Source organism: Lipotes vexillifer, unplaced genomic scaffold (assembly GCF_000442215.2).
Source record: "Lipotes vexillifer unplaced genomic scaffold, Lipotes_vexillifer_v1.1 scaffold496, whole genome shotgun sequence".
In the NCBI taxonomy this organism is placed as follows: Eukaryota; Metazoa; Chordata; class Mammalia; order Artiodactyla; family Lipotidae; genus Lipotes; species Lipotes vexillifer.
Genome location: NW_006786690.1, coordinates 6,335,053 through 6,359,729, shown reverse-complemented (window position 1 = coordinate 6,359,729; position 24,677 = coordinate 6,335,053). Strand labels below are relative to the sequence as shown.

At 50.0% G+C, this 24,677-nt stretch overlaps 1 protein-coding gene across 1 annotated transcript; it reads left to right on the top strand.

The window, feature by feature from the left end:
* Nucleotides 1–1,389: 1,389 nt before the first annotated feature.
* On the top strand, nucleotides 1,390–21,562 carry CDA (cytidine deaminase). The gene is made up of 4 exons (XM_007459231.1): nucleotides 1,390–1,590; nucleotides 12,461–12,572; nucleotides 17,911–17,968; nucleotides 21,446–21,562. The coding sequence occupies exons 1-4, from the start codon at nucleotides 1,437–1,439 to the stop codon at nucleotides 21,560–21,562; spliced, it is 441 nt and encodes a 146-aa protein (XP_007459293.1). The 5' UTR covers nucleotides 1,390–1,436.
* Nucleotides 21,563–24,677: the final 3,115 nt, after the last annotated feature.

Sequence of the window (24,677 nt, the reverse complement as noted above, 5' to 3'; positions counted from 1 at the left end):
ATTGTGATTCTATTTGACCACCAAAAGCTTTAGAATTATTCCCATGTCAAGTGGGTGCACATGGTCCCAGGACATCCTTTGCTTTCTTTCCTCGAGCCTTGGGGGAAGGGCCTTTGGGGTGCCTGGGCTGTACAGGGATAGAAGAGGCAGGAGAGCCCTCTCGCTGCTTCCTCCACCAGCCCTGCCTCAGATCTCGGAAACTGCTCTAGATGCCGAAGGTATAAATCCAGGAGGAGTGTGCAACAGAGGGGGAGGGGACCAGCTGCTTCTCTGAGGGCCAAATGTGTGGAAAGGAGGTGTGGGGAAGCTGAAGGAGGGAAGGGAGGGAAGGGGAAGGGGAGACTCTACAGCTGGGTGTTTGCCTGTGTTTCCACGTGGCTGAGAGCTCCAGGCTCAGGACACAAAGATGCTACACTGCAGACCCAGAGATGTCAGCGTGCAGGGCATGGAGATGCTGCTTCATTTCCCACCTCCCCTCCCCTTCCCTTTCCCCACACCACCCATTTAAGCCCTAAGAGAAGCTGCAGATTCACTCCTGTTTGCTGCAGGTCTGGGGACATTTGGATGCCTCTGGATGCCCTAACTGGTCTTCTGCCCTTCCTATGTAATCTTGGCCAGGTCACTTAATGACAAAAACCCCATTTGCATGGAGTCACAAAGGATGCTTACATCATGACGTCATGGGATCCTCCAACCATGCTCACTGTAACAAATTGTATCTCATTCAATCCTCATTACAAGTGCTACATGATACTGTTAGTGCACCCATTTTACAGATGAGATAACTGAGGCTTGGAGAGGTGGTATTAACTTCCTAAAGTCAAACAGCTAATAAATGGCAAAACTGGAATTCAAACTAGGGTCTACTAAACTCCAAAGCTCGAGCTGTTCTGTAATCCTAGAATGCAGGACAGAGATGGTCACTATCCTCACTGACTCTGAGTCAGGAAACTGACTCAGAAAGGCACGTCACGTGCCAACAGTTGTACATATGGGAAGTAGTGGAGCCAGGATGCAAACTCATTTCTTTTACCAGCAGCCCAGTGTCTATTTTGCCAACAACAACAAAAAAAAGTGAGGCGTCCTGAGTAGATGATCTCAGAGATTCCCTCCAGCTGAGATCACAGTGGCACCCATCCCCTGACCCTCTCACCCACCAGTCTGTCAGCAGTGGGAATGGTCCCCAAGGGCGAGTGTGAAGCACACGTGGACACAGTGGCATCCTTCCACACTGGGACACACACCACACCCTCTGTCCCCAAACCAAGGGGGGCTCCTCTCCCTCACCTGGCCCCGCCCAGCATCCCCAGAGGCACGCACCTGGGAGACTCTAGGCAGGGACACACCCCGGGGGAGGAGCTGCTGTCGTGGTGGGGCCCAGCCCACACTGGCTGGGAGCTCCCCTTCCACTCCTCCGCGGGCCCCAGGGGACTGACATGGCCCAGAAGAGTCCCAGCCCCGCCCTGGAGCCCGAGCACGTCCAGCGGCTGCTGCTCTCCTGCCGGGAGGCCAAGAAGTCCGCCTACTGCCCCTACAGTCACTTCCCCGTGGGGGCCGCCCTCCTCACCGGGGACGGGAGGATCTTCTCCGGTAAGGGCGGTGCCTTGGGGTCCCCCTCCATGGCAGCCTGGGTGGGAGGCCAGGGGAGGACAAGAAGGAAGGGCGGAAGGAGGGGCACTCTCTCCCCTCTTCCCTGGGCCGCTCCTGTAACTCTGCCACTCACCCCTGCCCTGCTTGCTGTCCCAGACAGTGAGGATGAATATTCTGCTCAAATCCAGTGGCTTTCCGTTCTTGGAGGACTGGGAAGCTGAGGAGAGATGGGGAAGGAAGTGGGAAGGGGAAGCAGGAAAGGGATGCCATAAACGCAGAGCATCTGCAGTCCCTGAGCTGGGAGTGAGAAGGTTAACACTTTGAGCCCTCCTCTACGTCTGGCACCCTCCAAAGGCTTCCACTGCTACGGGCAAGTCCTCACCGCCCACGCGCTGAGCCAGGTGTTATGCCCATTTTTCAGTGAAGAAACTGAGGTCCGGAGGTGACACGGCATGCTCAAGGTCACACAGGTTGCTGTGACCAGTGCTAGGGTCCCTCAAGCCCTGCTTTCTTCCTGTCACCTACCATCCAGGGGGATGGCTGGGGGTGAAATCGAGGAATCCAGGGGTTACTCCTTAGTGGGGTGTGGGCCTTACAGAGGGTCTTAAGGGAAAGAAGGCAGTCAGAGTTTGGGTAACCAGCCCTGAGTGCCGGCCTGGGGAGGGAGGGACAGGAATCTGAGTTGGCACTAATCTGTTCCTAAGCTCCTTTTCTTTGGTTTGTTGTTTTTATAGAAAAGCTCACTTGAACAAAAATTCAGACTTGTTTGTGCTAAGCTTAGGGACATCCTCTTTTAGGACAGTGGGGAACTGGGCGTGGAGGTGGCAGGGAAGCCGTGCCCCTCCCCCCTCCCATTCCCACCACCGCCCTGCCCCCAGGGCAGATGAGAATTGGCCCAGAGTCCTAGATGGGAAGCCCCAGCCCTGCTGCCAGGAGTCCCCCTTCCGCCTGGGCAGCAGCTAAAGGACCAGAGGCTCACTTGTGTGCCTCTCATTGGTAACCCCACCCACACCCACACCCACACCCCCAGCAGCCCCGAGCCAGGTGTGAGCCCCTGCCTCCACCACTGCTCAGCTGCGAGTCTGGCTTGGAGCCACACCTCCCTCTCTATAGTGGCCCCTCTGGGCGGTCCTTGGTGTTCTTCTTATCTCTTGTCTTTTGTGGTTCTTTCTGGTTTCACGAGTCACCTGGGTCTTAAACATCTTTCAACACCTTGAGTGTGTGCTACCATGTGAAAGGACCGTGACTCAACGTTATCCATCTAACCTTTCCAGTCTTTCAAGGTAGTTATTATATCAGCCCTTTGCAGAGAAGGAAACTGAGGCTCAGAGAGGTTAAATGCCCAAGATCACAAGCTGAGATGGGAACCCAGAGCTCCCCTGACTCCCAAGTTTGCTTTCCTGTGGGGAATAAAGAATCTCTGAGTGTCATGTGGAAATTCAGTCCTGGCCCGGGGGCTCAGATGAGCATTAAACATTAACCACCACCTCAAACAACGTTGCAATCCACACTAACCCCATGTCTCAGGGCCTTGAACATGCAATCAGCCATTGATTCCTTCCAGCGCTTCCATGTCCCCTCCAGATGGCGTACAGAGAGGGCCCCTCCCCATACTTGCATTGATTTATTCATTCAACAAATATTTGCCAAGCACCAATTACTAGGTAATGTACCAGGTGCTGGAGATACCACTGTGAGCAGAAATGACAGTCCCTGCCCCCACGGAGGTCCCCTCCTCTTGCACAGGCCATGGCTCAAAGTGGGAGCTTCAACCAATGATTGTGGGAGAGAATGGATGAAGTGAGCAGAAGTGTGGCCTATTTAAAGGGCAGGGAAGGACCTGATGTCACCGGGAAAAGGGTTATGCGGTGGGCATTTATGGAGTTCTTATGGGATGGGGTACAGGCCCTGGAGGAGTTAAAGCCTCCTGGGTTTGCATCCTGGCATTGCTGTCTCTCAGCTGTGTGACCCTGGGCAAGACCCTTCACCCTCCTGAGTCTCAGCTTGCACATCTGTAAACCGAAGCACAATACCGGCCTTTCAGGACGGCTGTGGACAAAGCTGGTGTTTCTGGCCTGGCGGTTCTCCCTGATTGTTGATGCCTGTGCTGCGTTAGTCATTAAAGATGTTGAATTTCACCCCCGGTTGTGAGGCTTTAAATGAGCTAATGCCTTTAAAGGAGCTAAAGTGCTTAGCACAGTTTCTGGACCAAAATAAGAATATCACAAATGGCGGCTGCTTCTGCTGTTAATGGGGTGGTGATGATGATTTGGAGGCAGATTGTGGAGCACTTCTGAAGGCCAGGAAGAGACACTGAGATTTGATGAGGTAGCAAGTAGGGAGACAAGAAGAGTAACAGGAAAGTGGGGTTTGAGGACAATGAGTCTGACAGGTACTCAAGGAAGACTGGGACAGAGGAAAGAGCGTCAGTGGGACAGTGTCTGTCTTACTCACTCACAGCATGTTGCCTGGCCTATAGTTAAGGTTCGTTGAATGCGTGAATGAGCGGTTTGGCCTAGGACAGTGGCAGACGGGACAAAGAACAAGGAACGATCTGAGAGGGATTATACAGGACTAATGGACTGGGTCTAGGGTGGGCAGTATTAGAATAAAGGAAAGGAACATGGTTCTAGGATTTCCAGCCACGGAGACCAGGGAAAGGATGAGACAGAGCTGGATTGTGCTGGGGACATGGTGGGCAGGGACCAACAGCCATATTAATAACTACAATGGATTAAGCATTCTCTAAGCACTTCTATGAAAGACCTTTTGTAATCTCACAGCCACCACATGAGAGGAGACAATGAGTGTCACATGCATTAGTCAGAGCGCTTTGAGTTGCCAATGCAACTCACTTTGAGTTGCCAATGCAAAGAAACCAACCAGAACCACAATGGGCAAGGGTAGATCTTGCCTCAGGGACAGCTGGATCCAGGAACTCAAATGCCACCATGTCTTCTTTAGCCTTCTGGATGCTGGTTTCTTTCTCTTATCCTAAAGGTGGGCTTTCTCCAGGCATCAGGGAACATGAGTGCAGGCATCCCTAGTTTACATTCTTACAGCCTTAAAAGCAGAGAGGAAAGAACTCTTCCCCACTAGCTCAAGATGGAAAAAATTCCAGGGAAGGGCTCTGATTGGTCCATCTCCAATCACATGCACATCCCTGGGCCAATCACGGTTGTCGTGATGGGGTGGCGTGATGGGGCCAGCTGATTCACACACATATTCCTTCTCAGTGCAGGGTGGGTCGGTCTATTGCCACAAGAAGGACTGTGGACATGCCAAGCAGACCAAACCAAGAGCCAAACGCACATTTTATGAATGAGATAACTGAGGATCAGATTTATCTGCTTCCAAATTCCTTGCTCTTTCTGCTGCCCCTCGCTGCATGAGGATATGTGGATACACAGAAGCGGGCAGAGAGAGTTGTGCTGAGGAGGGGGGACAGATGGAGGGCACTTACCAGAATCCCTGGATCTCCTTACATAGAAGGAAAGGGAGGGTAGATGGCGGTGAGGCAGGGCTTGGAGAGGAGGAACCATGAACAACCAGAGGATACCTGATAGGACATCGGGGGTGAATTAGAGACGATTAGGAGGCAGAGAGGGCACAGCTGAACTTAGACACTGAGTTTACAACTCACAGCGGGCCAAGTCTGCCCAGTTCTGTAACTGTCTCCAGCTGAACAAAGGAGCAGCCTCCGTGGAGTTTGCACCCTCAGAGGCAGCTGGTGTTCTGTCCAATTCAAAAGCAAGTCTGAGAGCTTTGCTGTCACAGTCTCATAATAATGATCTTATTTCCTCTATTACCCCTGACCCCGGCCAGGGCCTTGTGCCCCTCGCAGCTGGGCCACCAGGATGGTAGTTAATAACTACAACAATTACCTTCTGTCACTGCTGTGGGGAGAGCGACAGACAGAGGAGGAGCTCACCGGAGAAGAAAGAGATGCTGGGGGAAGGGGCAGTGAGGACACAGAGAGAAGAGTTCAGATGGGACACCGCGGGGATGGGGGCACGAAGTCAGCCCGGGGCCCCCAGCCGGTGATGGTGGATTGCCGGGTGGGAGGGCGTTGGAGGAGGCTCATGGAGGACCACCCTGCGGACATCACCCAAGGGATGGGGGAGTTTCTCTTCTTCAGCTCATGCTCTTGGAGTGGCGGTCTGTCTCTCCCTTTCCACAGAGGGATTGCAGCACTCCATATGTTTCATTGCCATTTGGCGGGGAGGCAGTGGGAGCACTTTTCTGGATCACGTGTAATTAATTTGGGAGGAAAAAAAACATGTTAAAAAACAAACAAAAAAAAACGTTTAAGGACATCCTGGTTAATTGCTGAGTTCGGCTCGTCTTGGCTTAACCTTTAAACTAATCCTTCATCTGTCTTCCCCTGACCAACCCCTGATTCCCTCCCCGGGCTCCCTTTCTCCCCCAGGACCACCCTTTGGAGCTCTATATGGCCCCGCTCCATAGCGGTTGACCCAACGCAGGCTCCCAGCCCCACCCATAGCACTTCTAGGTGAGTCAAAGCAGGCTTCCCTAACCAGCTTCCTCTCCTTACAGCCCTGCCCACCCTCCATGCCTCGCTCCCGCTGTGCCCCCCACCCCAGCTTCGTCCACTGGTCCTCTGCACTGTCACTCGAAAGCAGCTTATTACAAAGATGAGCTTTACTAAAATCCCTCGTCTCTAAAGCTGAGTTGAAATAGGATCCATTCGTGAAACTGTGCGTTGCATTTGCAGCAGAGGCAGGAACATGGAGAGAGTGGAGTATTTCTTCAAGCACGCGAACGTGACAGTTCTCTAGTCCAGTGATTCCCACGTGTGGTCCCAGACCCACAGCCTCAGCACCTCCTGGGAACTTGTTAGAAGTGCCAGTTAACGGGCTCCAACCAGAACTACTAAAGCAGGAGCTCCAGGGGTGGAGCTGAGAAATCTTTAAGAAGCCCTCCAGAAGATGCCGAGGCCACTTGCTTGAGTGTGATGAACCCCTGCTCGAATCTTAAGATCCCTTGGAAGGCAGAGCGGACGCAGAGAGCGGGGCATGCTCTCCAGCAGTGCTCTCTTCTCTGGGGGACTGGGTCCCAGTCACCTCCTTGTGAATTTCTTTCCTGGCTGATGTCTCGATGACATCCGACTCCAGCCCTGCCTTAAGCAACAAACCTCCTCAGAACATGGCCTCACTGAAATGCCACAGAGAAAGACACTTCTTTGTATCTGTCATGCCAGGATGTGAGTTGACTCCCTGACCCCCACCTCAGACTTACGCTCTGTAAAATGGGATTAGAATAGGATCTGCCTTACACAGTGATTAAAAAGGTTAACAACAGAATGCAGATGAAGTGCTCCATGAGTGCCTGGCAGATAAAAGGAGAGCAATAAAAGAAAAGATTAAAACAAAGCCATGAGTAATAATAGCACTATCGTCATAGTATTATTTCTGGTCCAATCTTATAATTATGGATTTCTAACTTGGTGCCATCCCAGCCCGTCTCTCCTGTGTGTTTCAGAGTCAGTGAAGGGAACACAGGGAATGGAGTTGGTTTGCCTGTATACATGACGTTTTGTGCTCTGGGCTTTAGGGAAGCAAAACAAAATTGTCTGGCCTTTCAGGATCAACAGTTTATGGGTTTCCTTCCTCCCTTCCTCCTCCTCTTTTTTTTTTTTTTTTTTTTGGTTTTTTAGAAGCAAGACTCGGAAATTACACTTGAACTTGCTAGAGGCCCCTCATACAGTTATTCCTTTGCATCTCAGAGATTTAGCACTAAAGCGGGAAATTCCACTCTTTCGATAATAAGTAACTGAGAGCCTCACTGGCCTCACTGTTTTAGGCTCTGGGCACACTGGCTGTTCCAGGCCCTGGGCATACAGCAATGTACAGTATAGACAAAGTCCCTGCCCTCAGGAATTTCTACTTGGGGGATAATGGGGGAATTAGATATTAAAGACATTCATTTCAGGAAAGTGTGAAGTGTTGTTAAGCAAGATAAATGGATTAAGAGGGTGGGAGGTGAGGGGGGCGGGAAACAATTTTAGATGGAGTGATCAGGGAAGGCTTCTCCAAGGAGATGACGTTTGGGCAGAGACCTGGGTAGAGTGAGCCATGTGCTTATGGGGGAGGAGACCTCCAAGCAGTTAGAACAGCCGGCGCAGAGGCCCTGCAGCAGGTATGCACTTGGGGAACAGCTGGAGAGCAAAAGGAGTTGAGGTCCAGGAGGTAGGCGGGTTGGCACCAAATTATGAGGGCCTTGTAGTCATGGAAAGAATTTCAAAGTTGCCTGAAGGACTGAGAGAGGGCCACTGTGACACCTTGTCCGGAAGGAACAGAAGCTCAGTCCTACAGGCCTTCCATCACCAAAGCCTTGACTTGCATGCAATTAAGAACAGCAGCTCCAGGGCTTCCCTGGTGGCGCAGCGGTTGAGAGTCCGCCTGCCGATGCGGGGGACGCGGGTTCGTGCCCCGGTCCGGGAGGATCCCACATGCCGCGGAGCGGCTGGGGCCCGTGAGCCGTGGCCGCTGAGCCTGCGCGTCCGGAGCCTGTGCTCTGCAAGGGGAGAGGCCACAGCAGTGAGAGGCCCGCGCACCGCAAAAAGAAAATAGCAGCTCCAGCTGCTGAACGCTTACTCTGTGCCAGGCTTTGTGCTCATTGCTTTACACGCGTGATCTCAACTCATTCTCACTAGAGGCCTGCGAGGAAGGTGCTGTCATCTTCATTTTACAAATGAGCACTCTGAGCCTCAAGGAGGTTCAGTCCCTTTCCCAAATTCTCAGAGCCAGGAGGGCAAAGGGTCCCAGGGCAGAACAAAACCTACCGGATCTTTCTACAAAAGTCTATTTGAACAGTAGGGTATGTGAGTGCACTCCCTTCTAGAACAAACTCTCCCTCTCCTTAACTGGCCCGTTGAAGTTTTTACACACAGTAAAGGAAGAGTTCTCTACATGAGGTCATTGTGAACTTCAAAAGCCGACACAGGCAATCATCCTGAGAGTCCGGGCCCTTTGCAGTCTGGCAATTTGCTTTAATATCACATCAGCAAAACCCAAGATTTATGTGAATCACGTCTAATGGGAAAAGTGTCCCTGAGGCAGGGATGAGGCAGGGGTGGGCGGGTTGCTAGACGGGAAGTGGAGTGGGGAGCAGCTCTTCTGCTTCTGGGAGAGGCAGAAGTCAAATGCAGCAAGGTCACAGGTCGGCAAAGGTGGGAGGGGCAGGCAGGTATGAGCAGGCAAGCGTATGTTTAAAGGAAGCCATTTCCAGCAGGCGTCAGGAACCTGTCTGGGGAGACTAGGTAGGGAGCAAGAAAGACTCATTCATTTAACTTTCACTGACCTAGCAGAGAGCCTGAGCATTTAGGGGCCACTTATCCAGGCTACAGTAACTCACATGTGAAGATGAACAAATGCTTTGCCAAAGTAGGCAGTCGATAAATATCAACCACTCCTTTCATGGTTGCAGCTCCCTGATGGCTCCCTGTCCTGTATCCCAACTATATTAACTGATTTCTGTAGGGTTGCAAATGATAGGAATACTACTTTTTAAACTATTTTAGGCAAAAGGAGGGTGCATTGGTTCCTATAACTAAATGGTGGCAGAGCTGGAGTGTTTCTGGGCTTCAAGGGCACCTGGCATCAGGAGGCCGGACTCTCTTCCCACCATCTCTCATCTGATTGTCCATTTCATTGCCTCCTATTGGTGTTCTCCATAAAGAAGGGAAACTAGCTGGGCCCAGGCCCAGCTCCTGGTGTTAGAGAGGGACTGATGGTCCCTCACGGAGGAGAACTCTGATTGGCCTAGTGTGGGTCAGGTGCTCAACTCTGATTGGTCCAGTGTGGGTCAGGTTTCACCCAACACTTCCACTCACATCCCATTGGCTAACCCTATAGGACTACCCCCAAGCTTCTAGGGGGGCTGGGAAACATAGTCTCCAGCTGGGTAGGCATGTGCCCAACTAAACTCCAATGGATTCTATTGAGAGTGTGAACACTGGGGACAATTAGTCTTTGCCACAAGACCCCCCTGTGGCCTGTAAGTATCCGTACATCTTTCTTCCCACACGGACCCACTTATAAACTTTCTGAGGGTGACAACCCAAAGTCCACCCAGTCACTGCATCCCGCTCTAAAAGCAGTATCCCTTGGTGGTGCACAGCCCACCTTCTCAGGTCGGGTGTGGCCTTGCTAATCCAGTGGCCTGAAAACTAAAAAATAATCATCCGCCCCCCCACTTCACACCCACTCTGGCCATATACAACGTGGAGCAGGAAAGGCTAACAGTCATCAAATCTCCCATTAGGAAAACAGAACACCTGTTGGCCACCAGTCCGTGCAGTTATCAGACCTGCTGGGCAAGAAGTGTGAAAACTCCCTGTTCCGGGGTACACCTTGCCTCCCCTTTCTGCCCTGGGGGTGACCGCCTTGTCCACTGCCCACTGGGGCCCCTGGCTTTGCCCTCTGGGACCTTCTTCCTTGACCATTATCCTCCTCAGCCTTACCTCTGAAGTGGGTGTCAGAGAGAATGCTCTCCTTGGAGGCACACAGCTCTCTCAACTTACTTCTGATGGTGGAGTCTTGGGGGCCCCAGATTTCTTTAGGAATTGAACAATCACAGGCTTTTGTAGGCCAGACTTTGGGTTTCTCTGGCTATCCAAATCTATCAAAAATTTAGAAACCTTCTGGTCTGTTTGCTTCCACTTTCATACAGGAGTAGCACACCCAAAGAATCCTTTCTGTGCAATAGTTCTTAAGCCCGCCAGCTCCCTTTTTTACTAACTGGCTTCCCTGCCCAGCCCAGCCCTGCTGCCTCATTTTAATGGTGGCTACCTTGAGGCACCTGAAACAATGACTGGGTGGAAATGACAGCCTTAATCAGATCTTTGCTACAGGGCTGATTCACATTGCTAGGTAGAAAAGTCCTAAGAGTGTGTACCATGGTTTGCCTTCCAGGTTATTGCAGGGTGGGGTTTTACCAAATAATCTGCCACAGAGTAGCAAGGGCCATCAGCTTTCCATCTTGCCACATCTGTATTTTCTTTCACATTGCCCAACTGCTAAGTCAAGGCCACATATTTTTGATTTTTCTTTTTTTTTTTTTTTTTGGTCAAAGCTACATCTTATTTTTAGCACAAATTTCTGTTTTAGTTAGATACAGGTTAAATTACTGTAACAAAAATATCCCAAGGGCTTCCCTGGTGGCGCAGTGGTTGAGAATCTGCCTGCCGATGCAGGGGACACGGGTTCGAGCCCTGGTCTGGAAAGATCCCATATGCTGCGGAGCGTCTGGGCCCGTGAGCCACAATTACTCAGCCTGCGCGTCTGGAGCCTGTGCTCCTCAACAAGAGAGGCCGCGATAGTGAGAGGCCTGCGCACCACGATGAGTGGCCCCCACTTGCGCAACTAGAGAAAGCCCTCGCACAGAAACGAAGAGCCAACACAGCCATAAATGAACAAATAAATAATGAAAAATAAAAAAAATATTCCAAAATACAATGACTCATACCTGACAGAATTCTCTTTTTCTCTCACATGATGATTCAGAGTAGGCAGCTGGTCCAGGGCAAGTAGGCAACTCAGCTCTGCTCCAGGAGTTGTGGCCAGGGTCCCAGGTTCCTTCTGTGCCGTTGCTTCTCCATCCCTATGAATATAAAGCACGTGGTCAAAGCTGTCCCACCCCAACCCAGCCTATGGAGGGGAAAAGAAAGGAAGTAAAGGGCAAGCAGTCTCTTTACAAAAGATGTGGTCCAGAAGTTTCCCACCTCACTTTGGGCCACATCCCATTAGCCAAAACTTAGTCACATGGCCGTACTCTGCTGCAAGGGAGGCTGGGAAATATAGTCTCTGAGTGGCCATGTGATCAGCCATATGGGAATGGGAATCGCTTGTATTACTTAAAGGAAGACGGAGAAAATGAATACTGGGGAACAATGAATATCCTGCCCCAGGGAGAAGGGCAAGCTATGAAGAGTGACGTACAGAAAATGACACCCTGATGGTCAGGGGAAAGCCCAGCTCCTGTGGCCATTGGTTCATGGCCTCACCTCCCTGAAAATGTGGAGTCTGTTAGTCAGCCAATCTGGCTATGCCAGTGCTTTGTCACCTGGGAGCAGCCCTTGCCCATTGTCCCCAGGAACACTCCAGAGAACGCCCCTGGGGTGGAATCCCTTTGTGCAATCACAAACATCTTTTGCAAAGCTTGAGAGCTTTTGTTTGTTAGTTTGTTGGTTTTGACAGTTTTGTTTTGCAATACAACTCACAGAGAACCCTGGTTGAACTCTGACAGCTGGTATCCACACCAAAAATTTTGGAGACTTCCCTGGCGGTCGGTCCAGTGGTTAAGACTCCACGCTTCCACTGCAGGGGCCACAAGTTCAATCCCTGGTCGGGGAATCACGATCCCACATGCCGCGCCGCGCTGCGTGGCCAAAAATTATTTTAAAAAAACAAATTTTTTTTACTCAGGTGCAATCTTTGAATCAGGATCACCACCGCACCCCACCCTGTGGCTTCTGTCTCTGAGACCCAGGGTGGGGGGCTCTGCTCATCTTCTTAAGTCTTGGCATCTCCCTTGGCCCTGATCTGACCTCTGATGGGGAGATGAGGCTGAGTTAATCTGCCCTGTGATGCTGCCCCTGCTTCCAGGCTGTGCTTCGAAATGCAGGCATCAGATAAGTGATGAGAGTGGGAGGTTCTTGGGAAAAACCACTGCACCAGTGGGTCACGGAGTCTCCCAATGCTTCTGGTCAAGTTGCCCTCTCCTTGCCCGCACCTTGTTCCTAGTAGCAGGTCCCTCCCAGCACTGGAATGGGGTAAGCCTCTTACTCTGCACATGCAACAGGAAGTGGCTCTGCTGCAAATAGCACTGGTCTCTCCTCTCTTCTCAGGGTGCAACATAGAAAATGCCTGCTACCCACTGGGCGTCTGTGCTGAACGAACCGCCATCCAGAAGGCCATCTCAGAAGGGTACAAAGAGTTCAGGGCAATTGCTATCTCCAGGTGAGTGGGAAAGGCTGCTCACAGCAATATTCATTCATCTATTCAGCCAACATCCACCACATACCAGTTATTCATCCATTCATTCATTCACCTAACATGTATTTATACTGCGCTTCCTATGGTGTGGGGCACTCTAGGGCTGGGCTGAGTGCTGAGGGTAGAAGATAAATAAGAAATGGACTCTGCCCTTGGTGAGCCTGAAGAGCAGGTAAACAAGCAAGACAACTCTAAGACAAAGGCAGGCGTGCTCTTGTTCTAATAATAGCGCAAAACACAACAGAATCCCTATAAGATACAATAGAAAGGCAGCATAGAAACAAAGCTAGAGGGACCTAAAAATCACTGGTATAGACTTGCCTGGCCACTACACCCATTTTACATTTGAAGAAACTGAGACCCAGAGATGATGAGCAACCTTCCTAGGAATTAGTGGCGAAGCCGGGACAGATACATATCTAGAGTCTGACTCCAGGGCTCATTCCACTGTGCCATGCTGTGCCAGGAAAGGAAACCTTCTTCCCTGCTCTCCTTGAGCTGGTACTGAGATCCGCCCTTCACTGTGCCAGCTCCTTCACGTGGCATCAATCACCTCTAGGTGCAAGAGCCGGGATAAAAGGACAAGCTGGTGGGGTGACACCCAGGCAAACCCAGGCTATGGTCTAAACTGATCAGATTCCAGCCCAGGTTCTGGCTGAATAAGAGCACTTATTAACTCTCTCTACAGGCCCCAGGCATAATGATCCAAGTTCCCACGTGTGTGCCTTCAAAGGGAACTCGTTGAGTTCTTACTGGCCCTGGACCCAGACTCAGTGGCTTCAGGATTCAAAGCATGTGAATGGGCTCTTTTGTTAATTTGGACCCCATTACACTTGCTTCTCTGTGTACTGTTGCATTGCCTATGAGAGAGAGTTCTCACAGCAAGGTAACGGTGCAAGGAAAAGAACTTGGGAAGTTTTGAATCCACCCAGAAAGAGACTGCAAGGCTGACCAAGTGTTGGTCTTTAGGGACATCCGGGTGCATGGGTCATGGACTAGGTGTGAATGATCTCTTCATTGTGGTGGAGATGCAGGACCTTTCTGGCAGAAATGTAGGGGCTGAGAGCAAGGCCTATGGTGTCTGTGTGACAGAAACCAGCCCCCATTTCTTTTTTATTTTTTTAAAATATTTATTTATTTATGTATTTTTATTTGGTTGAGCTGGGTCTTAGTTGTGGCAGGCAGGCCCCTTAGTTACAGCGTGCGAACTCTTAGTTGTGGCATGCGTGTGGGATCTAGTTCCCTGACCAGGGATCGAACCCAGGCCCCCTGCATTGAGAGAGTGGAGTCTTAACCATTGTGACACCAGGGAAGTCCCCCCATTTCTTTTATAAGATCCTAAATTTGGCCTCAGTCTGGCCCCCAAGGTGGTCCACATTATTGAAGGTTTTCTTCCCTGAGTAACGGAAGCGAAGGATGCACTTCTGGAGAAGGGCCTCAGCTTCTGAGAGCTCTCCCTGTGACCAAGGTCTGTCCTGGCTTCCCTCCGGCTTTGGGAGGAATAAATGAGGCCGCCCTGGGAACATTTTGTGCGAACGAACAGAGATCAGGATGTGAATTACACTTTATAAAATGAGGGTGGGGGTGACTCAATTTCAAAGCTGATCCAAGAAAATAATGATATTCTGGGGAAACGGAGGCCAAAGTCAACAAAAGGACAATGGCAAGGTGGCCCTGCTCTGTTTAGAATGTTCCAGATGAAAGGCTTTTTCTCTTGGTCATTATCTAGTCTTAAAAAAACGTGACTGAGTTTCGTTAGCGATGATTAGCAAATGTCCTTGTTTACACAAAAAACGCATTTTTCCAGCACCCAACTGCTCCTGTCCAGGTACTCAGCCTGCGCCAGCATTCCCGAGCCAGAAAAGCAGTCATTACTGCACTAATGATTTGTTAAATTGAGAGTGTGGATTTAGAGGGTGAAGGGGAGGTGCCGGCTCCCTTGTTAACACTGATGTGTGTGAATAGTCTCAGAGAGCCCCCCTCGAGATCTGTAAGGTGGAAAGCGCACAGCTCGGCGGGATTTTGCTGACAGAGAGAGAAGCTTGCCCCGCTGGGGTCCTAGCTGTCATCATCAGAGTCGATAGGTTTCCAGCCTGTCAAGTCTGATAAGCTGGCTTCAGTGTGTGGCTAAGGTCAGCACAAACCACAGGAAGCTGTCAACACCCGGCACAAGGTGGGAGAGGCGAAGGGCAGCGGAGAGGGAGAAAGGGAAAAAGGCAGAAAAGGCCCCCGGGCACCCAGGGCCCTTCTGGGATGCTTCTCCCCGGCTTTTCATTCTTTCTCTTGGCTGGAATGTTGAATCATGCTTAGGGGCCCAGGCTCCCGGGTTAGTGAGACCTGGTTTCAAACGCTTCTCCACTACTGACCTTGGGCACAGGCTCCAAGAAGCCGAGCCCAGCTCTTCTGCAGAGTGGAGGAGAGCGGCGCCCACCCACTGGGCTGCTGGGAGGACTCGGGGTATATACGCAACAAGTGAAAGCTATTGGGTTTTTTTTGTTTTTGTTTTTGTTTTTTCTTGCGTTATGCGGGCCTCTCACTGTTGCGGCCTCTCCCATTCGCGGAGCACAGGCTCCGGACGCGCAGGCCCAGCGGCCATGGCTCACGGGCCCAGCCGCACCGCGGCACGCGGGACCCTCCCGAAACGGGGCACGAACCCGCGTCCCCTGCATCGGCAGGCGGACTCCCAAGCACTGCGCCACCAGGGAAGCCCGAAAGCTATTGTTTTAACATTACCACTATTACTTCTGCGAAGCTGCAGAGCTACCAAAGGCAGAGTAGACAGATCCTGGGTTCAAACCCTGCTTACCAGCTCTGTGACCTTTCACCTTTCATGACCTTTAACATGTAGATGCTAAGAGTACCTACATAGTTCCTGCCTTATAAGGGGTTAAATGAGTTAGTCTACATATGGCCCTTAGCACAGTGCCTGGCCCAGAGAAGTGCAGTGTAAGCGTAAGCCATTACTACTGGGCTGTCTCCCAGTTCTCCGAGCTCTGCTGCCAGGGTGTACCATCTTGCGACTTTTGGTGGTTGAACCTGAGACCAAATCCAACATTCCAGTGGAATGCATGTTCATACCCCACCTTGAAAACCCCAATGCAGGTCACCCTTTCCAAGGGGCTGTCCCTTGGGCAGTTAGCCATGCATGTCACAAGATTGGGAAAGGAAATGGTGAGCTTGGTAGGGGTCAGATCATACAGGGCCTTCTAGGCCATGGAAGGGAGGCTGACTTTCACTTAGAACAGCTCTCCCGTAACCCTAACCACAGTCTGCCTGTAGTTATGACATTGGCACGCAGATTTTATCTCCCTTCCAGATGGCAAGGTCCTTGAAGTCAGGGATTCTCTGATTGGTCTTTGTTGCTCCCTCCCATGCTTGCCTATCATAGAGCAAACTCTGAGCCAACATGTGTGCAATGAAATAAAAAATAACAGAGTCCGGCCTCCAAAGAGCTTATGAGAGGCTCTGGCTACAACATCAGTCACCTGGTAACCAGATGGGTTAATCTGGCTCAGGGTGCATCCTGGGCAGGGGTCCCCACCCTCTCACGTTCCCATGGGATCACTCTGAAGCTGAGAGTGTATTCAGAGAGGACACACCTTTCCATGAGCAGAAGCTTTCTTTGACTGGACCTCCACATGTAAAAGGGAGTTGTCATGGGGATTAAATAAAATAGCACCCCTCCACTCTCTCTCCCCTCAGCTGCTTTATTCAGTGCATAGCATCTGTCTCTGTCTCCACTTGATACATGGTTGACTGGTTGGTTGATTGGTTGGTTGGTTATCTGGCTCATCTCACTAGTCAAAAACTCCTGAGAAGAGTGAATTTTGCCTGGTTTGTTCACTGCTGTATCCCCAGCACTGACAGTGCCTGGCGCATAGTAGGTGCTCAATAAATAAATGTCTGTCGATTGACATGTGATAATGACTATAAAGTACTTCGGAGGATGCCTGGCACATTCTAGGCACCTATTAAACAATATGATAATTATTGTTAATACACAGTAAGGTAAATTAATTATACAATAGTACATATAGCACACAGTATGTAATAAAACTGTATATGACAAGGTACTAAAATTATGACAGAGCTTATATATGTGAAGGAAGAGTGCCAGTGATTAGCAGAGGCGATAACAATGTGTGTATAGCATTCTAAAGTTTACCAAGGCCTTTGCACACCTGATCTCATTTTATCTTCTAAGCATTCCTACAAAGTGGATGACATTACTCCCCACATTTTATAGGCAAAGAAATGACCCTTGCATGGGTTAAAATGACTTGGTCAAAGTCACACGTAGTTAGCAAAAGGAAGAGCTGATCAAGAACCAAATTTTAAGTCCTGTAATTGTCCAGAGGTATCACAGAGCTGTGGGTCTCAGAAGAGCAAGGGTGATGGTGGCCACTGGCTTAACCTCTGGTGCTTCATCAGGCTTGAAGGCTCTTACAGTTTACTCTTTCTTTAAACACCATCCTTTGTCCTGCTCAGGGCTGGAGGACTGCCTTCAGGTGCCTTCACTCTCAGAGACAACCCCTTGGCTGTAGGCTTCTCTTCTCTGGCTTTCTCCGATGCAGGGAACCCAGTTTTCTCATTGACTCACATATGTCTCAGGGCCTTTGCACATACTACATCCCTTGCCTGCAGCACAGAAAACCCCAGAGCTTCAGAGTAGCACTCTGTTACTTCATCTCACTGAATATACGTTCTTGAAGGTGAAATGGTCATTCTGACACTCAGGTTATACTGAGAATTAAATGAAATAATGTCTATCGAGTGCGTGGTAAAGAGCTTGGGGCAGAACAGGTGCTCACTAATGGTGACGTATGAACTCTACACTTCCTCCAAGGACCGGGCCAAATGCCACCTCCACCATAAAATATTCTCTCTCCCTCCCTAGTCAGGGAGGGTCTCCTAGTTACCATGCATTCTTACTGCATTTTGTTTGAAGTGATAACTCATCTAGTTTTCTATGTCACCCACTGGGCTGAGCAATCTCCTGAAGGCCAGAGACAAATTCTCCTTAACCTCTGTGTCCCTGGGGCGCTGGTGAGAGTAAGTGCTCACTAAACGTTTACTGAACTCACTGATGAAAGTAATGGTCCTGCCCATGGCCTTGCCTCTTGCAAGTGCAGAAAGCTCTGTGTGCTTCTTAGCCTCTAGGACGCAGCACACCTGTGAACCAGGAACTGCCTGGTTGGATTTGACTTAATCTGGAGGCGGGCAGGACTTGGGGCCTGAATTTTAGCAATTGTCCTCTGGCCTCCGAAGAGACTGATCCGTGTTTGATTCTCTGCTTTCGCAGTGACTTGCAAGATGATTTTATCTCCCCATGTGGGGCCTGCCGGCAGGTCATGAGAGAGGTAAGCAGCTTCGCTTTTTTTCTGGAACGGATGCCTCCCTGCTCTTCCCCAGGCCTTGGGAGCTGAGCCAAGCTGCCAGCGAGGAGACGCAGCAACTGTCCTGCTTGCTGAGTTGGCTGATTCCTAAGGCCTTCCCAAGCTTGCGTGAATCACTGGAAATTATTCTTTCATTCAACAAATACTTACTGAGCATCTGCTCTGTGCTGGGCATTGACCTTGCTCTGGGGAGACAGCAGTGAAAAGACAGGCCAGGCCCAGCGCTCGCAGACTTTATAGTCTAGTGCAGGAGACAGACAAACAAGGAGCAAAATAAATCAACAGTAGAGTTTCTGAGCGGGATGAGGGCTACAGAGAAAAGAATGCAGAAAAAAAGGAGTCGAGAGTGACAGAAGGGGCAGCTGACTCTAGGTCAGTGTCAGAGCAGCAAACTACAGCCCAGGGGCAAATCCAGACTGCTGCTAGTTACTGTAAATAAAGTTTTATTGGCAAGCAGGCACGCCCACTCACTCACACGTTGTCTCTGGCTGCTTTGGTCCTACAACAGGAGAGATGAGGAGTTACAACATGGACGTTATGGCCCGCAAGGCCTAAACTGTTGACTACCTGGCCCTTTATGGAAAAAAGTTTGCCAACCCCCTGCTTTAGATGGCCAGGAAGGGCCTCTCTTGGAAGACGGCATTTGAGCAGAGATATAAATAATGAGAAAAGATGAGGCAGACCAAGGCCTAGAGATTTCCAGGCAGAGGAAGCAGCAAGTGTAACACCCATATACTTGGTGAGTTGGATGAGTCGTATGAAGGACAAAGAGGCTAGAACACGGGGGCAGGGGTTGGGGTGCGTGGTGATAGGAGGTGAAGTCAGAGGGGTGGGCAGGGGCCAATCACGCAGTAGGCCACGAATGGAGGGTATGTTTTATTCCAAGAATAAAGAGAACTGAATCGTACACTTAAAAATGGTTAAAATGATTTTACGACATTGAAACAAAAGTTGGGGGCAGAAAAGAATAAAGGGAATTCACTGGTTGTTTTTAAGAGGGGACTTAAAGGATCTGATGTACTTTTTACAAAGATCTTCTTGGTGGAAGACTTCAGTTTCTTCCATCATAAACACAAAGGGGTGGATTTGGTCATGGCTTCTGAATCTGGGCTCAGTGAAGTTTTTGATGTGTAAACGTACATTGGGGGAGGGGGGATGTCCGTGGCTTTGGTGGACTCGCAAAGGGGACTGTGTCCTCCAGAGTCCCCAGAGGCCAAAGCCACCAGTTTAAAGAATCCCCACGCCCTTGGGCTCTGATGTGACGTCATTGGCCCCTGTAAATACAGCATCTCATTTAATCTCCACCCCCCACCTGGAGAGAAGTGTGGGTCATTATCCCCATTTCTCAGAGAAGTGAAACGACCTGCTGAAGGACATGCAGCCGGTCAGTGGCGAGCTGGCATTCACCGCAGTTCAGGATGACTGCAAAGCCCACGCTCCCCGCGGAAGCCTCCCTGCCTTTACGGTCCTATAAATGGAACAAATTATTTTCGGCCCCAGTGGAGATATAATGATGCTTTGCAGAATAGGACCTGCTTGTTCCATGGGGGCTTCTGCTCTGGGAGCTGTCTGAAATGGGGGGAAGTAGGGCTGGCTTCAGTTTTGCTTTTGTGCCTTGGGGGTTTCAAAGCATCTCTCGAACATGCAAATATCTCCGTCCTCCTGCTGCTTCTTGCCTTGCAAATCAGGCACAATTAGCAGAACTCATGTCCCAAATCCAGATGAAAAATGCCACCACGAAGGCACTGAATTCACAACAGGCACTTCATCTCCCGTTAGAGGGGCACAAATGGCTGCCCAGCACCGTGGCATGTCCAAGGCCACATAAGGAAAGCACATCAGAATGCGAACTCCCTGACTTCCGAGGCCCTGCCTCAGTCTAATTGCTCATTGCTGTTTTCTCCAAACAGATTAGATGCTGGCAGATGAGAGAATGGGGAATGGAAAAGCTGAAGGAGGGAGTGGCAAAACTGAAACCAAGATGCAAATAATAAGAGCTGAAGCTTGGGGGCCAGGGGCCTGGTGCTTAAACTCACCTCCACTCAACTCTCGCCCATACCCTCAGGCAGAGCCAGCCAAGCAGAAAAATTTCCTTCCTTAAAACATTAATTTTAAAAAGCCAGAAAAAGGAACGAAATGGGGTCATTTGTAGAGACACGGATGGATCTAGAGACTGTCATAGAGTGAAGTAAGTCAGAAAGAGAAAAACAAATATCGTATATTAACGCATATATGTGGAACCTAGAAATATGGTACAGATGAACCGGTTTGCAGGGCAGAAATAGAGACACAGATGTAGAGAACAAATGTATGGACGCCAAGGGGGGAAAGTGGCGGGGGTGGTTGGGGTGGGGGGGATGAATTGTGAGATTGGGATTGACATGTATACACTAATATGTATAAAATGGATAACTAATAAGAACCTGCTGTATAAAAACATAAATAAAATTAAACTTTAAAAAGATAATAATAAAGTAAAATAAAATAAAAAGCCAGAGATGGATTGTGCCTGGTAATAAGTTGGTGATTCAGACTGAAGCGTGAACAGCAGGCGGCAAAGCTGAGCGGTCAGTAGGAAGCACAAGTCATCAGTAGGAATGGCTTCCATTGATGGAGTATTTACTACGTGCCAGACACTGCGTGCAGGCACCTCCAGGACTCAGCACTGACCGGGCAGAGCCTCGGGCTGTTAACTCCAACTCCAGGACTCTCTCCATTACACCACAGCTGATTTAACTCTCCACCTAGGACACCTATCTTCCTGCCTAATAAGTCTTTTGTCTCTAAAACCACTTCACAGATCAAGACACACACAGAGACCCAAAGAGTTTAATCATTTGCCCCACATCACACAGCCAGCAAGTGGTAACTCCTGTTATGTAAGAGAAAGATGGGGACACAGATTTGGGCTAAAGCTCTGCTTTCCTGATGTTACCCTGCAAAACCTCAGTTTCCTCATCAGTAAAATGGGGATAATATCCCCCTCCCTCAAAGGGTAGATGGCGAAATCCTGCCTGTTCCATGTCGGGTGTGTGATGAGGCAGGCATGCCACCTCTCCTGGTTGTCAGGACTTATCAAGAGGCTCTAAGGGAAGCAGGTATTAGTTGTTCTTTTTCACAGCAGGAGGGGATCTGGCCCCAGGGGTTAGATATTGTTCTTGTAAAGCCCTGGGTGAGTCCTTAATCAGAGAATGGAGCATTGATTGCCCAACGTGCAAGCAACGTGCAACTACTTAATGTGCCATCTTTCATGGGCTCCTCCCTCAAGCTCTATGCACCAGGTATGATTATTGTCATTCCCATTTTACAGGTGAGAAAACCGAGGTACAGAGAGGCATGTTAGACAGTAAGAGGTAGAGCCAGATTCAAACCCAGGTCAGCACTCAGCCCTCACCCCTTGGCCACACTGCTTCCCTCACACTGGCTTTGTCTCTTTTCCAGTTTGGCACTGACTGGGCTGTCTACATGACCAAGCCGGATGGCACGTATGTTGTCAGGACAGTCCAGGAGCTGCTGCCTGCCTCCTTTGGGCCTGAGGACCTGCAGAAGATCCAGTGAGGGACGGGGAACACCCACCGCCTGGGAGACCCTGGGTTCCCACACGTGCTTAAGGGGACAGCCACCCAGAGAACTTCATGAAGATGTACTCACAGACCTGGGGACGCCTGCCTAGTGGTCCCCAACCCCACAGGCACTGGGCAGAGATGACTTTTCCAAATTACACTCAAGCACTGGGGTTTCTACTGAAGTGATACAGGGTTTCCCTCCAGCCTGGGCCACAGCCCCTCCTTGCAACCCTCCTGGTCTCCCCTAGGACTCAGAGCACCCCGTCCCTCTCTTCCTTCCTGTGGGCCCTCTTTCAAATTCCAGCCAAGTCTGTGCTATCCTGCTTGGTTCTATCCTATCTAAGGTTCTATCCTTCTCTGAGCGACTTTTCTAATTATAAACATTACAGAACATACTGATTCGGGAGAGCACGTTTTGCTCTGTCTCAATCCTTGCTGTAGCTCTTAGGAGGGGCAGGGTGATTCGTCTTTATAGAAAGACCTGGATTCTTCTGGGAGAGGAAACAGGCAGCTTGGACCTGTGTAGCTGGTGTGGAGAGCTGAGTTTTTAGGCTTCTTGCCCCTGCCTCCTCCAGATGGGAGGCCGCTGGGCTGGATCTTACTGCCAACGGCCATTTCTAGAGTCGTTCTGGGCTCCGTTAGACCCGGGCACTGGATGCTGTCACCCCCAAGTATAAAGCGGGAGGCGTGAGTTTGTCTAGACAGCATAGAAAGGTCTCTATGAGGACCTACTCTGTGTCAAGTACTTTTGCGTGGATTATTTTGTATTTAAAGTACTGGACAACTCAGCAAAGTAGCTATCTCCCCCTTCTTACAGATGAGGGCCCTGGTTGAGTAACTTGCTTTAGGACTGCAGCAAAATTCAAACCAGAATCCAGGTCCTGTAACTCCCACTATGGTCTAGAAACAGTGCCTGCTCTTTGCTACGCACTGTGATGTGGCAGATCTGGAATTTGAGCCAGGTCTGTCTGACTCTGAGTGTTTTTTCCATTCTCCCACAGCTGATGTCTGGCTGCCCTTATTTACTGAGTCTCTTTTATGTGCCAAATACTGCAGAGAGAAAGATGTATAAGAAACAGTCTCTGCCCTTGAGAAACTTGCAGTCTGACGGGGAGAGAGAGGTATAAACAGGACTAATGCACAGAAATACACACTGTGGTCCAGGCGGGTACCAAGTGCAGGGTGGGCATAGTTGCGGGGGGCATGCTGCCTTCTGGGGAGTCAGGAGGGTCAGGGTCAACTGTCTGTTGGTACTATTAGGGAGGTGAGGACTGAATAAGGGAAGGAGCTAGGCTGGCCCTGTAAAGGGGGCTGACAGCTCTGGGTGTCCTCCCTGGAGGAGCTGGCCTTGGGGTGAGCTTTGGTGGCTGGGGTACAAATAAGGTGTAGATTTCCTCTTTCCCAGGCAAGCAAGTTGTTGGGGGCACAGGAAGTAGACAGGTAATTCACCCCTTCTCTGGGAGTCCTTTCTACTGAGATCAGAGCATCTTCAGGGGTTACTGTCCGTTAAGACTGGCTTTTCCATTACACACCCAGACCTACCTGCTGCCATCCTGGGAGCAGTAACCAGGAAATACAGGAAAGTATTTCCGACATTGCTGCATGATGCAAAACTCCACCCTGCCTTTCTTTAGAAATGGCTGCTGCGGCCTCCAGCACACTCTTCTGAATGTTCTCAATAAAGAGGAGTGGAGAAAGAAAAAGAAAGGAAGGTGAAAGGAAATAGGCCAAGATGTTAACATCAGTTAAACTTCTGCTTGGGGCTTCCCTGGTGGCGCAGTGGTTGAGAGTCCGCCTGCAGATGCAGGGGACACGGGTTCGTGCCCCGGTCCGGGAGGATCCCGCATGCCGCGGAGCGGCTGGGCCCGTGAGCCATGGCCGCTGGGGCTGCGTGTCCGGAGCCTGTGCTCTGCAACGGGAGAGGCCACAACAGTGATAGGCCCGCGTACCGCAAACAAACAAACAAACAAACAAAAACTTCTGCTTGATGGGAGTCTAGATTAGTGGTTTTTTTCCTTTGTACATGTCTGTATTTTTTAAATTTCCAAAACATTTTTTTTTTCTATTTAACAAGAAAAAAATGGTATAGCACGATGGTTAAAAGTTTGAACTTCAGAGTTGAACAGCCTCCAAACTGTGTGGCTTTGGGCAAGCGATTTCATTGCTCTGAGTCTCAATTTCCTCATCTGTAAATCAGGGATGACAGTTCCCAGCATGCAGCATTGTCGTGTGGATCAAAGGAAATAATGCCCTATTGAGAGCCCAGTGCTGGGTCCTCAGTAAGCTCTTGATACATGCCAGCTGTTCCTTTTATTAAGGGTGACAAATTTGGGTCCTCTGATGATGGATTTGATTTTTGCAAACAGGCTTTTACATTCATTTAACAATTGTTTATTGAGTGCCTACTGTGTTGCAGGGCTGGGACCTGACCCTGGGGATACAATAGTAAATAAGACATAAAATCCCTGCCCTCACAGGGTTCTGTCTACCTGTGGGAAGCAACATCTAAATGATTCTAGGGCCACCAAAGGGGAAGAAAGTGCTCCAGCGGCAAGTCACAGGAGGAGTGGAGCTTGCCTGAGAATGGGGCAGAGCAGCCCTGAGGAGGGGATATTTCAGCCAGGGCACAAGAAGGGTCAGCCCATTAGGGAATGCAGTTTGGGGAGGGTCAAAGAATGAGGACTGTCTGGAGGACGAAGCCCAGTGTTCTTATGCTTCTTGGAAACAGACTCTGGGGAAGGCAATTTGCAAAGAAGGATTCCAGAAATTATTTGAACAATGTCCCCTTGGAAGAATGACACTCATTTGGCTGCAGAGAAGCTGGGATGTTTGTTTAAAAGCACTTTCATTTTGCAGTCCCACTGTTCTGAGGGCTGTGATTTCAGAGCAGCATGTGCTCTATTGTTCAGGGCTGTGTTTTTTAGAACCCTAAGGCTGAGTCCCAGATTCCCATGGACATATTCCAATAGAAGCATGTATATTTCTGTGGCTCTTGCCAGCTGCTGCTAATTGCTTATGTAAGCTACAAGATTCTTTAGGATTTCCTTTTGGGAGGGAAGAGGGCACAACTATGATTGACGGATGCCAGGGGTACTTTGGGTACCTGT

Bases quoted from the DNA above. Each gene is read 5' to 3' on its own strand.
- CDA (XM_007459231.1), top strand. From the start codon at position 1,437: ATGGCCCAGAAGAGTCCCAGCCCCGCCCTGGAGCCCGAGCACGTCCAG. The intron at 1,591-12,460 runs GTAAGGGCGGTG...CTCTCTTCTCAG, and splicing joins GGACGGGAGGATCTTCTCCG to GGTGCAACATAGAAAATGCC. The intron at 12,573-17,910 runs GTGAGTGGGAAA...CTGCTTTCGCAG, and splicing joins AGGGCAATTGCTATCTCCAG to TGACTTGCAAGATGATTTTA.